Source organism: Gymnogyps californianus, chromosome 15 (assembly GCF_018139145.2).
Source record: "Gymnogyps californianus isolate 813 chromosome 15, ASM1813914v2, whole genome shotgun sequence".
Classification (NCBI taxonomy): domain Eukaryota; kingdom Metazoa; phylum Chordata; class Aves; order Accipitriformes; family Cathartidae; genus Gymnogyps; species Gymnogyps californianus.
In genome coordinates this window covers 8,323,827-8,338,350 of record NC_059485.1, presented here as the reverse complement: position 1 = coordinate 8,338,350, position 14,524 = coordinate 8,323,827, and the positions used below count along the sequence as shown (strand labels likewise).

Below are 14,524 nucleotides of genomic sequence, written 5' to 3'. Positions count from 1 at the left end.
GTACAGTATCTACGTGAAATTATTTTTAGTGCATTACTGAAACCCAAAATTTTATTGTGCTGATGTGGTATGCTGAAATTTGAATAGTATGAAATCTTAACATTTTTAAACGTGCAGTTTCTTGTTTCCTATCTTTTCTTCCTAATGGGATTTCCAAAAGGTGCCTAGAAAAGAAAGATATGCAAATTCCATATTGCAGAATAACTTGAACTACATGAATTCAGGTTATGTTCCTAAATGCTCATAGCCAAGTCTGAGGGACAACAAGCTTAGAAATTGAGGGAAATAAAAAATTAGAAAGAATGTTGACCTAAATCAACTTATCCCTTATTCATAAGGATTGTATTATGAATGCAGTATATTCTTCTACTTCCTCAACTTACTCATATTAAGTTATTCTGTATTAAAATAATTCAGAGAGCTTCAACCAGACTTGAAAGATACAGACAGTTAGTACAAAAGCCCTGAATCAGCTGGAATATCCAGATTTCCATTTCATTCTCTTGTTTCCCTCTTCTGCTCCAACCTCATATGACAGAAGAAAGCACTTTCTGGCATTTTTACTTGATTTTTTGCCCCACTACTTCTCTGCCCTCTATGCATTTTACCCTCTACTTCAAAAATTTTCTTCCCTATTTCTTTTCCACTTCTGTTTCTACCCTGCTGTGGGGTTGGTATCCATTTTACTGTCTCATTACAGGAAGACCATGTTCTGCGTTTCCTTATGAGAAGGAAGGATTGACTGTGTTTTTGATACAAATCTTTACATCACACTTGGCAGTAAATATGCTCTAGGTCACCCAGCAGGTTTGGGTTTGAACTGTAAAATGACTCAGTGCAATATTCCAGTAAAGATTCTCCATAAATTCTAAAGAATATTGTGTTTTAGCCATCTAAGCCTTGTAGTCCTTTTGTAATTAAGTGTAAGAAGTTTAATGCAACACAACTGAATTTAGAATAATATGTTATTTTTCATGTGCCACTATTAAAGGTGAAGTTGCTACCAGAAAGACCTGAAACCTTGGTTCCTGCCTCATTCCCCTGTTCATCATTCAGAAAACTGATTTTAATATGAACTGTATGTGAAAAAGTTACAGCTTGATATGCTATCAGAGAAAGGGAAAAAGGGGAGAATCTTGTTCTAATACCTTCTTTTACAGCCAAAAGTACCTAGTGGCTGACGGGTGAAACACAGAGCTAATGGAGGAGGCATGAACATTTAAGATGAGTCAAAGATAATTAATTGGCAGATATGCTTTCCCTTCCTTTCTGCTGTAGATGATACAATGAGGTAAAAAACCAGCACCGTGGAGTTCTGACTACTATGAAGTCTTGCCATCCATAAGCCAGTTGTCCTGACAGTGGTTAAATTGGTAAGCCATGGGGGGGAGGGGCTTGTTTGTTTTTAAACAGATTAGTTTCAAGCATTAGTTTAAATATTTACTTTGGATGTTTCAATTTTTTATTATTCAAATGAAAACATTTACATTTTCTGGTTGTCCAAAGACCTAAACACTGGAAATCCAGACCACAGTACCTCGATTTGTGCTCAAATATTAAAGCATTCCAAAATGCTTTAGAACTTGGTCATTATTGGTTTATCTAATTTATTGTGAAGAGCCAGGGTAATGTCTTAAGTATTAAAAAATATAATGATCTCCTACTGACATCTGTGGGAATGCTGCTATTGATTTCAGTTAATACAGGATACAGGAAGAGGCCTTATAATATAGTTTTAAACAAGGGAAAAGTAAAAAGTTACAGAAATATTCCAGATAACACACACATAAAATTATGGAAATTGCTCCTCTCTGCTTCTTTGCCAGTCACCCTTAGACTGTTACTCTTATAAAACAAGGTATTGTGTCAGCTCGCTTGATGCTCAAGAGAATACATTCCAGAAAAGCAGTTCACAGGCATATCACAAAACTTAACTGCTCACTACTGACCTCTTTTTTGGCAAAGATAACAGAAGTATTATGCGTGATAGAGCTGTTAGCGGTCAATAACATGTCTTTTGGCAAGTCTAAAGGAACTCACAGAAGAGACAATTCCACAGTGGGCTGGGCCTACGGTAACTCCACTCAGGTTAATATGGTCCACAAACAAGCAAATCACAGCAAGGTTTGATCTAGTCTTTACACATCTGATACTGCTCCGCATGCATCTTAATACTTTTAAAATACTAAAAGGTGCAGTAATTTTTTTTTCTTTTTAAGCAAAGATACTTTTAGATACATCTGGGGTATATCATATTTCTTTGCTAAATAGTTCAGTATTGTAGCCCAGCTTCAGAACTGTTAAGACTTTTTCAAGAAAATGCAAATGATCTCTCACAGACTCCTAACCACATTATCCTGCCTTTTCCAATGTTCATTGACTTTCCTTATCTTTAAATTAGGTACTCTATCAGAGAATATGCTGGAAGAAATCCAGAGTTGCTGTTTTCCTTAAGAAGAAAAGATTTTTCTGCAGTAACAGTTGAAGTAGAAGATGAAGAGAAAGCAGTGTTAGAGGCCTGACCCTGAAGAAGGCCATGTTTTCTCAATACAGTATATCTAAAAAAAGGTAGGGAAGAATTCATAGTTAAACAAAAATACATTTTCAATCACAATTCTGTATTGTCCCCAATAATAGGGAGAAACAGTTATTTTCAGACTTCATCTTGAGACTACCCAACAATAATATTTTCAAACAAGGAGAATATCCCAGAGTCATACAAAGTTCAGTAAATAGATTACTTCCATGCATTTGACCAACTGCTTGATTGCAAAAATTGTAATTATGCATTTCTTGGTATTTTTATAAGACTCTGCATGGTTATTCCTTTTAACTTTCTCATACTTTTGTTCTATAGTTTGAAACCAGCAACTCTGCTTGCTGTAAACAACCTGCAAAGCAAATACAGAAAGCAACTACATTAGGACTGTTTGCTTTGTACTGTTTGCTGTTCTGCCGCTCCCAACTTTCAACACAGAATGTTAACACTCACACAAAAGTGGTTTCAGAACAAATCATAAAAACGTATGCAGGCACATAGAAACCAGTGGCCACCATTCAAAAAGAGTCTTTCCCCTCAATTCTGCTTCAGCAGAATCATAAAACAAAAATTTTTACTAAAAACATCCTTTTTACTCAGCTGAAGTAACATACTATTGTGAGTTACAGGAGCAGATGCATGTTACATCATGGAAAGAGTCCTACATTGCCCATAATCAAAAGTTCAGAGACAAACCACTGTATCAAGTTATTTTTGTCAAAAAGCAAATGAAGGCTTTAAACAAATGTTTCCTTTTTACAGTATAGTTCCCGCTTCTTTGTTTTGTAGTGATGTCAGAATCTTTTGTCAGAAATATTACAAATACTTTGATGACAACTTCACTTTTGTAGCTTGAGCAGTATCATTTCAATGCTAGCCAAAGGAGTACAAAATGAAGTGCTGCTGCTGATCTTTCAAAAATTCAGAAATTATTTTCAGGAAGGTACAGAACTTGGATTAATTTTACATTAATGTAAATGTACTACATCTTTGACTCTACAGTTTCTCTTTCAAAAAAGCTCAGCTAGAAAATAAATATAATGCATCTGAGAACTTTTAGTGATACACTCGATGAAAAACAGTGAAGTAGAACTAAACTCTTCACAACGGAACTCATCCAGAAAACTGTTTTAGTTTAGAACTGCTGTCATACACTAGGACTCCTCATACCAATATTCTGTTGCAGAAATATCTCAACATTCATCTCTGTACTAAAAATCAAGCTACACATTTTTCCATATTTATTTATTGTAGAATTATGTGAACTTAAAAAAATACATGCTTTTGAATGCATAGGCAGAAATATATTCACAAAAGTAAAAAAAAAAAAAAAGTGATTTTGTCAAAATATTGTAAGTGTCTTGAGAAATAATATACCTTAAAGGAATCTAATCCCTTCCATCTATGCGTTATTTAAAACACACTTTTTCCGATCCTCCTCTACTTCACATTAGTTCTGTGAACTGCCAGCAGGAAAACAAAAATAAAGTTTATATTTTGAAGTAATTTTTAAAAAAAAGAGATTTCACTTACCTAATTCTTTAGAAACTGGAGAATCAGCTGATATATCCCCAATCTTTGCAAGGCTATCATAATATGCTCTTCCAGCCACTACCATAGCTGGGGGGAGGTGGGGGGAAAAAGAAGAAGTGTTAAAAAACCAAATCGAAGTATTTTCCATTTTCACTAATCTATGATCCTATGAAATCTTGTAATCCAGGGCACATAGTAAGAGATGGGTATATGGCAATAAGGAAATCCTGCTATCAGAGAAAGTTACACAAGTCCCTGTGCTACCTGCTCATTTGTGAAGCCAGGTGACAAAGACAGAACACCAGCATATATTAATGAAGTTTCAGCCTGTTATTTAGTTCCAACTTTCATGCATATCCAGGAGCAATCAGCGTCCAGTGAGTAGGTTTAGCCATAAGCCATTGGTCAGGACATAACAAAATTCCTTGGTACAGATAAAACTGTTGGAAAAAAGCAAAATGGAATCCCAAACTTACTAGAAATGCCAAGGTCTCTGCCCTGTATTGGCCAGCCAGACCACTGATCTGAGAAATGGCTACTGGCCATGAGACAACGGACCTATAGTTGCAACAAGGAGACATGGAACCCTTCAAAAGCAAATCATCATTTACTGTTTAAGTTAGCTGAAAGAGTAACTCGCTTCAAAAAAAGCTATGATGAAATACAGTTCGCCAGGTGTGATATATTTAAAAGAAAAGTGAAATGTGAAAGGTTCGATACATCTGATACAACCACTCCTAAAAATTACCATTATGGATAACATTGTACAGTCATCATATACTGCAACGACAAATATGATTTCTTGTCAAAACAATACATTGAAATCTGAGGATCCTACATATAAACACCAACTTTTCCACTTTAAGGAAATTTTAGGCCTTAAATGCTAAAACTTCAAAAATTCAGTCTCTGAAAGATGATGTTTCGGTTATGGAGATAACCCATTTGGCATTCTTTTCTCAATTTTCAACAGACCATCAATGTTCCTGAGATTATTATAAATTACATTGTTCAGCAACTTAGTGAGCTTAAATGTTGGAAGATCTCTGGTTTCTTGGACAAACATGGAAAATTAGCATTGATACACACAATTTCTGCACAGAATTATTTTGACACTCCAGGAAAGTGCCTACTTTTATCTTCATCACTGCACTCAGGATGGCAGAAATCTGTATTCCAAGTACGTTAAGCAATAAAAACCTCAGGCAACAGGTGCATGTACAGTTTAAGAAGAAACCTGAAGGTTTAACATTCCCAACCAAAAAGACAGACCCTAGTTAACACTTGGATGCTCATCTTTTTTTTCCCCCAGGACAGTTACCCCCTTTTATTGTTTATAGTTCAATTCCAGTTTTACAGGAACCAATAAGCTCTTAATATGTATCACTGAGGTTTCAGTTATTCTCAGTTAATGATTTCCTGGTTATAGCTGATTTAAACAGCAAAGCCAGTTTTGCTAGAATGCACATGGAAACATCAAGATTCAAACTGCAGGGAGGCCAGTAGTGAGAAACATTTTACATATGTAGTAGATCTACAATGGATGCCTTGCATCTTCACAGTATCTATAACTGAGCTGCACACCACAAAGAAAAGAAATAACAATGACAAACTGGCAAGCTTTTATTGTAAAAGGCAGTGAAAAATACTTATTGAAGTCTTCATAATTTTTTTGTAGCAGTACATTTTTAACCTAAAGTGGAAGCCAAGTAGACTCTCACTGCTGACTTTAGAATACTTTTTTTCTGAGAGGAATATAATTGGCAATTGCCAGTTACAGTATTTTAGGTCTGTATTGTATAGTTTTTACTAGAAAAGGTGACGTCTTTGGTTACCTAACAGTATATTCACTGAGAAGCCTGAAACTCTTCCAAATGAAACAAAGATTCTTTTTGGGGCTCTGTTGTATTAGACAAGAGTAATTTCTGTCTAAGCTGCATCTCATAGGTGCTCTATATTCAAACTTTCTGAACAGAAGAATTATACTGGTGCTACTGATGGAGCAGCATGCCACCCATACGACAAGATTTTATGCCATTCCAACTCTTCCTATCTAATGTTTTCTCAAGATAGCCCCAAGTCAATCTTTTATCCTAATACAGTCACTAAAAAAGGAAGAAAATGTGTGATTTCTCCTGTGCTAATCAAGCTAAATCAAGAACTCTACTTGTATAGTCTCTTCACCAGTGCTATGGATAGAAAACTGCAGAAAATGAGTTTTGACCTTTTATCCTCAAAATGTATAAAAATACATTATAAACCCATCAGAAGTTCTTGTAAGTTTTATGTTGTCAGCCTACTCTGACTTGTTTGGAAAGCTGCAAAGTATTTGTTTAGCAACAGAGTATTTACTCCTTGTTACAGATCTATTTATACCACTCAGAAATTATGGAGAGCAGATTAACAATTTATGAGAGTCCAAAAATGACTTTAATGCAGTTTCTCAACAGTTGTTGCAACATTGTAAACATTTATTCATTTGAAATTAAGCATTCATGCTAGATACACTTCATCAGCCAGTCTTAAAAGGCAAGCTTGCTAGAACACAATACCTATCAGTCTCTCCAGTGTTGCTGTGCACAGGTATATTGTGAATTACTGATGACAAATTGAATTAAAAGAGAAGAGGGACAACGTAATGCATCAACAGTAAAGTATGTGAAAAGCAGAACCCTCAGAAACTGGTATAAAAATCTTTCAGCCAAACATGAAAACACTTGTTATTACTTCTGGTACTACCTATAATCCCTAAAGTTAGGTACTAGGTAACCACAGTGTTAATCCATCAGGTTAGGCATTACTGCAAATAAGTCAACATTTCCCTATTTTAATCTCCAGCAGGCTTTAGTTTTATCTTTTTCTCCAGCCTGGTCTAAAATTTGCATGAAGAGAGATTTCAATGTCTATTTGGCTATGCACTACTTCTGCACTATCACATTTCTCAGAGTGCTAGATTACGTGTATGGAAAAGATGTGCCACAGACTTGAATGAGGCAAAATTAGAGAGATTTTACATGGCTTTAATATGGTATCAAGCAGCTCAACAGGTCTGCATAGGTGAAATGGAGCAAGCTCTAACAGGTCCTACAATATAAGCTTTGGGAATCTAGAGCCCAGCCTTGGAAACCCGTTCTTAGATAGTTTCTGTGAAGTCAATAATAGAAGTAAACAACCACATTATAAAAAGTTTGAGAGGCTGGGTCCTTAGATTCAAATTTATTCATTCCGATTTTGACTCCATTAAAAAGGTATCATCAGGTTTAATATGGACAAGAGAAAAAAATTAATCTACTCCTGCAACTCTTATTCATTCAAGTTGTTCTGTTCACAGGGTTACTTAGGTAGTGATGTGTATAGGTGAGCAGGAACAGATCTAAGAATGCAAAATATCTTTGGAAGATATTTTGGGGGGGTGGGGTGGGGGGAGGTGGGGGACAGAGAACATCTGATTTACATAACTGTTTTTTTCCATTTATATTATTATTCTAATGTGGGTTATTTACACTTTATGTTCGGTTTATTTTGCAGTAGCTCTGTGCCTAAGTGTTTGGGCTGCAACTTCTGCAGGACAGTAAAAAAAAGGGGAGAAGGTACATATGTTTGGGTGTTTGTGCTTTTTTGTTAGGTTTTTTTTTTTCCTAATTAAACACATCCAAAGTTCAACTTGGAAATGAAGCTTATACACAACCCTCATATCCAATACGTATATTTAAATGAAAATTAAACATTCTTTCTAAAGTTAGCACCTAGAAGACTTACCATTAACAGCTTTTTCATAATTCTTCCCCAGATTTATTAAATTCCTCAGTCCTGGATTGAACTGTTCCATAACATTCTAGTGAATGGAAAACAGAATTTGTGTTATAACCAAGACAATTCAACAGTGGATGAAAGTATTTATCTCAGTGTCACCTAGGTCTAGTTTTATGTTTCATACGTACAGCATACATCTGAAAAGTCTGTAGATGGATGAAAAATAGAAGACTTGGGAGGAAGAGGAGAGCAAAGGATGGAAGGGAGAAGAAACTGAGCATTTAAGATCAACAAACAGGAAAAAAGATAAACTATTTCAATAGGGGTAAAAAGGAATCTGGCTGTTTATAATACAAAAGGATGTCAAGTATGTGATCAAAATTTGCACAGATCCTTCTTTTATGGCAGGTGAAGGTGAAATAAGAATGAGAGAAAAACCTTTATCCACTAATTATTTTATAAAGTCAGACAATAACAAGAACTTTCTGACAATGGCTCAAGATTTGAGTTCTTCCCCCTCCCCCCCATGCTGAAAAAAAAATAATGCTGGGAAAAGGAAAAAAAGAAAAGAAATTCACCAGATATCTGATTAGGGGAAGACTAAGCACTTTATTCATCTTTTCTAAGTTACGGATAGCATTTAGGGAAATTACTTGGGTTTTTTCTGTTGTGGGGTTGTTTTGTGGGTTTTTTTTGTTTGAAGATGCTGCATGTTATTGTGCAAAGCCATAGTTCTTTCAGGAAGAAAGTGAAAATGCTGAGCTTATTTAAATAGAAGGAGGGAAAAAAAAAATCTCCACTGCAGCTGCTTTGGCTGTTAAACACCATTATTGGCTGAAACAACCAGAATCTGAAATCCAGCAGCTCCAAGCATGACTACTCTCATACCTAGCAAATTCTATAAACTGATGAAGTGGTAGAAATTGTGACTGGCAGTTTCATAGTGCAAGAAAATAGCTACACCATTAAATAGAAAAGTTTCAAGTATTTGCAAAAGTAGAAAATAAGTTAAGCCATGAAGTATGAATCCAAATTTGAATTTGCCCAAAGTTGGGGGGTGAAGAAGAGAGGAGAAGCTTCTACCCACTCCAAAAAGGAAAATCACCCACAAAGTTTGAGTTGTCCCTACTCACAGGAAAGCTTCAGTTTCCCTCTTTCTGGTCAAAGTCAATAACTCTTCCCCCTCCCCCCCCCAAATCAATATTCCAAAATCACTTTTATCTTCTTATGAGCACTGAAAAAAGCTGACATGCTGATATAAATGCAGCAGTTGTTCACTCCTCAGAATCATGCCCTTTAAGATGTCTCGAACATATGTAGCGTAAATAGCGGTGTTCCAAAATACTGCATGTTGCAATTAACTCTTGAACAACGCTAAATAAGTTTGAAAGAGAGCCCTCTGAGCTTCACTTATTTGATGGCTTCTTGGTTTCTTCAGGTGGAATCGCTATCTGAATTAAAGACACAGCATGTTTGTTTAACAAAAAACCCTTTGTACGTATGTAAATAACTACCTCTGAACAAGTATTCTAGAATTTGCCGTATGTGCCTGGTCATTTAATAGTCAAGTAACCACAATGTTCTAATCCTTTCTTTTCTCTCTTCCATACAAAATACAATTTCATATAACACCAGCTGCTAAGCCTCAGGAACAATTTGGTAATGAATATTTTCTTTTAAAAATAAATTTAATTCAAGCTCTATATTTCATAGGGGAGAATCTCAAAAGTTTTTGCAGATTCTAGACCTTCTTTTCCCAGGATCTTCCTAACAAAACTATAGCTGTGACATTACTCTGCAAAATTTTATTGTCATGAAAGGAAGATCATGAGATACCTGAAGACACCATTCTGTTATTCTTACTATTTTTATGACAATATTTTTATGACACAACTCACATCTTTCTAGATACTGTTCACACAGCAGAACTTTCAAGTTCAAGGAATTCAAAACAGATGCTTTCTGTTTACAAGAACTACAAGACACAAGACAAGTTAAATAGTATCAAGCTTTTGTCTGTTATACTGCTAACAGAATGAAAATATTTATATGTAGTACATACACGGACCCAGAAAGAACAGGAATACCATCACATTTGTCTTATTTTCATGCAAGGTCATTCAGACAGAACTTTATTATTTTTCCAATATAGTGCTATACCTGAACTCCAGTCAATTTAAAAAGTGAAGAAAAGAATTAACTCCAGATTTCACCACTAATACTTTAACAGTCATGTTAAGTAAAAAATACAGATTTAAAAAAAAAAAAAAAAAAAAAAAAGACATAAAACTGTTAGGTTCTGATATTGGTATAGTATATATGACATCAAAAGCAGACACAGAAGAACAATACCTAGCCCTACTGCACTTATTTTTACAAATTAAATGCAACTGGGATTGTTTTCTGGTCTATACCATTAAACTCTTACCCACCCAAACATGGTCACTGCAAGCAAACTACCTATTGTCCCCAGGCCCTTGATTTGTGTTAACTCACAAACCACATCCAGAAATCATTTGGGAAAGTGTGTTTCAGATTGGGCCAGCACTGCCAAGGGCTATTCTAACAACTTAACAGTATGGATTTTCAAGCTCTAGCGTCTGGGAACATCCCTCCTCCCGCCCCAACTCTTTAATTTACTACTGTAAACGTTGCTGCTGTGCCTCTGTTGCCCTCCTCGTAGCTGAGGCAGTGCGACTGTGAGGCTTGTGTTCCAAGGGGTAAGTTGTCTCTTCCTATTCCAACTTTTTGCCATTTCTTCCCAGCAGCGTACTAAAGATGATGTCTGTTGGCATATATGGAGTCAGTGAACCACAAGAAAAAAAAAGGGTGAATTAGGGGATTGTGTTAGGATATAGAGTCCTGTATTCCAAGGATATGGGGGAGAAGAGAGGTGTACATGACATAGAAACCGTGTTTATCCATGGCAGGTAAGAATCCCAATGCCACCTTGAATTGCCACCCTATACTGAAAATAATTTTCTTGAAAGACAGATCCTGTCCCTGCTTACCCTGCTTCTCGCAACAAGAACTTACAGAGTAAAACCCTTACTGCCACCTACCCAAAAATTCTAACAGTAACGTGATAATTATTGGTCTTGAAATACTGATTTTTGGAATGACTGTCTTAAGGATTCAGGGGTTAAGATCCCAGTTTTCTTTATGTCATCCAATTCAGATTTCAAACAAAACCAGTGATTGCACCTGTGTCATTAGTTGTTTTCATTTAGGAGGAAGTGAACAAAAGCCAACAAAAATGCCCTCAACACCTCCCCTCTCTGAAGCCAGACCCCATAGCTCTTTATTTTCACTAGCCAACTTGATATGTGTCGGGTATTCATGTATAGCAGGTATAGACCACACTGTGGAAACACAACAGGTCCACTGAAACACAGAGAACTCTGAGGAAGAGCTCCAGTACATCACATCTGCTCAATGTATACGTAAAACTGCTGGGAAAGATGAAGAAACAATTTATAGCTCAGTGCCTTCAGTAGTTGGAAGGCATACAACTAATGGATCTTTTCTCCATTAGACCAAGCAGTCTGGAAGTTTTTCAGTCTTTGCGCTGCCACAGTGGTTGATTGTTAGCAGAAGTGTCTGCACCAGTCTCTAGACGTGAACGCCTGAGAAGCAGCAAAAACCTTTGCAATGGAAATTCCCCTTTGGAATTTGCTTGGTTTAACACAGGGTATGGTTAGCTGATCCTCACAGCACTGCGCAAGGCTCATCTACTTTCCTGCTAAGGGTTTGTGTTTGATAGAAAGACTTGGCTTCCTTTCCCACCCCCCCGCTGGGTCTCCAAGATGATGTAATGAAATAATTCTTAGATGATTTTCCTCTCTTCAACATTAGAAAGAAGCATAATATGTATTTTTTTCTTTCTACTGAAGACTAGATTCTCAAAGCAAACAAAAACCTGGTCGTGCCTCTAGTGCTCTTTTTATAAAAGTTAACCACTGTTGCTGTCTTTGAAGTACTGTCCAGGAAGAAATATCTAGAGCACTTTTTCAAAAAGGGAAGCTGTCACTGGCAACTCCCTCTTCAGGATCAGGTATAAATTTGATATTGCCAAGACATTTCAGATCAGTTAAAATGATTGTAATATTTTGTTCAGCTTCATAAGTTATAGCAGAAAAGAGCCACTCAGAAATCAATTTGTATAGCTATTTTTTCTTATGATGTCTTACAGTTTTATAGCTTCTCTTACTTGCAGTCTAAGGAAAAGGTCATGAAAATGAGTGGGACTGAACAGCAGTGCAAAATTGCAAGTCATACATTAAAGCCAGATCTCAAAACTTCTAAAAAAGCAGAGACAGAGGAACAAAGAAGAATTTCTGATCAAGAGAACCACTAATTTAAAATTGTCAAAAGCCTCAGAAAAATATCACAATCTTGTTATCTGCCATGCTGTACAAAGACATGGCAATAAAACTTTTGTCTTAATCCAAATAGACATCACAAAGTAAGAAAAAACCTGGGAGAGACAACCTGGTTCACAGCACATCATTTGCCTGTACAGCAAGGGACACAAACTTGGCCTCCTAATTGTCAATCTAGTGTCCTATATTCCAGTGACACACTACCTCTCATGAACAGAATAATTAACTAGAAGGGAAGAGGAGGCACATGATCAGATCCTACAGTTTTCTATTATTTAGGATGAATGGAAATAAAGGGAAACACTTTCAAAACAGGCAACTGGAAACATCTTTTTATGCAGAGAATTTTAGAGTTGGCAAAAGTGACCTTCCAAGAAAAAGCATAAGAGAAACCTATTCTGGTCATTCAAGTCATTAAATCCTCATATAATTCGGTATAAGAGTTGCTATGTGCCTTTCACCACATGAAACCAATGTGAGTTAACCAGCCTGGTAGCAAGGAGCTGACTCAAGAGGAACAAGCCTTGTATTTCCACTTGTTATATACAGGTATTAAATCTTCTGCAGTTCCCGATAGTCATATAAACAACGTTAATCTTCAAAACAAATGACAGCCATTGTAAAAGTGCCTTCCTGTAAATGCTCAGCTTTGCTTTTTACTTAAGGACACACCTCGCAGAACAATAGCTCAGCAGGTATGAATACAACTAAACAATGCATAGACTCCCTGTAGTTTCAAGTTTACATCCTGCAGGTACTTTTGCAAGAGTGGATCACAATGTATTTAGGTAGAAACCTGAAATTATAGAACTAGCACAGAAAAGTAGATCTTGATGCCTAACATTACTCATATTACCATCACTATAGCTATTCATAGCTAACCTTTCTATAGCTACTAATAATTTAGTTTAAATTGTTATTCCTCAATTTGGAAAACAGTAAAATTAAGTTTTTGTAAAAAAGTCTTTAGTGTTGCTATACTATGTCTGAGAACCCACTTGAGAAGATTCAAAAAGCCATATAGAAAGTAAATCATACTGTACTGTACTTGAAGCATTTTGTACATTATTGCATCTCATCTTCTCCTTTAACTTTTGAAATCCACAATACAGTTTTCAGAAGGGCACGATTAAGCCCCCAACACATCTCACGTTAAGCTATCTCATTTGTAAGTTAGCTTAATATTGTTTTAAAACAGGTTTAACAGAATGGAAAAAAATAAATCGGAATGCTAGCGTTTATGCAAAAAGACTGTTTCTTATGACTAATTATTAGTCAGCTTGATGGAACATTTCTTGTTTAAGAGACACATTAATACATCATCCATCACTGTGTTTCAAATACAAACTTTTTCAGGTTATGAACACATGACCCAGGATAGACTCTAAGTAGGCATAACACTAAGTAAGGTCAAAAGAGATAATTTGCACTAAGATAGAACTGGACTTTATACACACACAAACTCCCAAAGGCTCCTCTTCCCCCAAGTTAGATTTATATTTCCATGATGCAAAACAACAGCCTTACTGCAGCATGTGCTAGGACCATAGGTGAATTTTAATTTTGGTAAATAAGTCTGGCAGTTTAATCCAATCGCAAGTCTTTTTAAAATATGGAAACATGGACTTTAGGGCTTTAAACTAAATTTATCAGATATATTTCCATGATAAAACAATATAGCCTACCAAAATAATTCTACATGCCCCTGTAGAGAACACATGCCCCTCAGGAGAACAGAGCACGCCATTGAACAAACAAAGGGGGGTTTTCTGTTTTGTTTTTTTTTTTTTTTTTAATTACACTTTGGTTGATAATCAAAATTTCTGGGTAAGATTTACTTGAATACAGAGAAATATATCTTTAAAATCCAAGATTACAAACACCAATGAATTACAGCTATCATGCTATTATCAAGAACTCCGGAAACCTCAAACCACAGGAGCACTACGCGAGCTGCCTGCCCAGCCCTTAGACCATACAGACAGAATGACAGGTCTGTAACTCAGTACTTTCCTGTTTTGTCCCCTTTCCCCTGGATTGCGTGTATCATAGCTGGATGCCAAATAGTTTTCCCCCATATACAGCAGATAAAATGAAACTGTGTGAGCTGCGGTGACACACCAACGTGTAACAACTTTCCTGGGGTTACCGATTGACATAGTCTGTGTGTGAGGGGGTCACACAATGTCCCCTCACAGCATGCCACATCACTGCAGTGAGTTACAAGGGCAGGGCAATGTCATACCAGTGAACCTCTCAGCAGTTCCTTGGCAAAAGGGAGGCTGTAGCCCTCTTTAGTCATAGGCTCCCACACCCT

At 36.3% G+C, this 14,524-nt stretch overlaps 1 protein-coding gene across 1 annotated transcript in view; it reads right to left on the bottom strand.

The window, feature by feature from the left end:
• BAIAP2L1 (BAR/IMD domain containing adaptor protein 2 like 1) overlaps positions 1-14,524 on the bottom strand; it is a 44,361-nt gene that overhangs the window by 26,738 nt on the left and 3,099 nt on the right. The window contains exons 2-3 of the mRNA XM_050905889.1: positions 7,832-7,907; positions 4,073-4,159 (exon numbers count right to left, since the gene is read on the bottom strand). Of these exons, the coding sequence (XP_050761846.1) occupies positions 4,073-4,159; positions 7,832-7,907 (163 nt within the window). The remainder of the gene's footprint in view (positions 1-4,072; positions 4,160-7,831; positions 7,908-14,524) is intronic.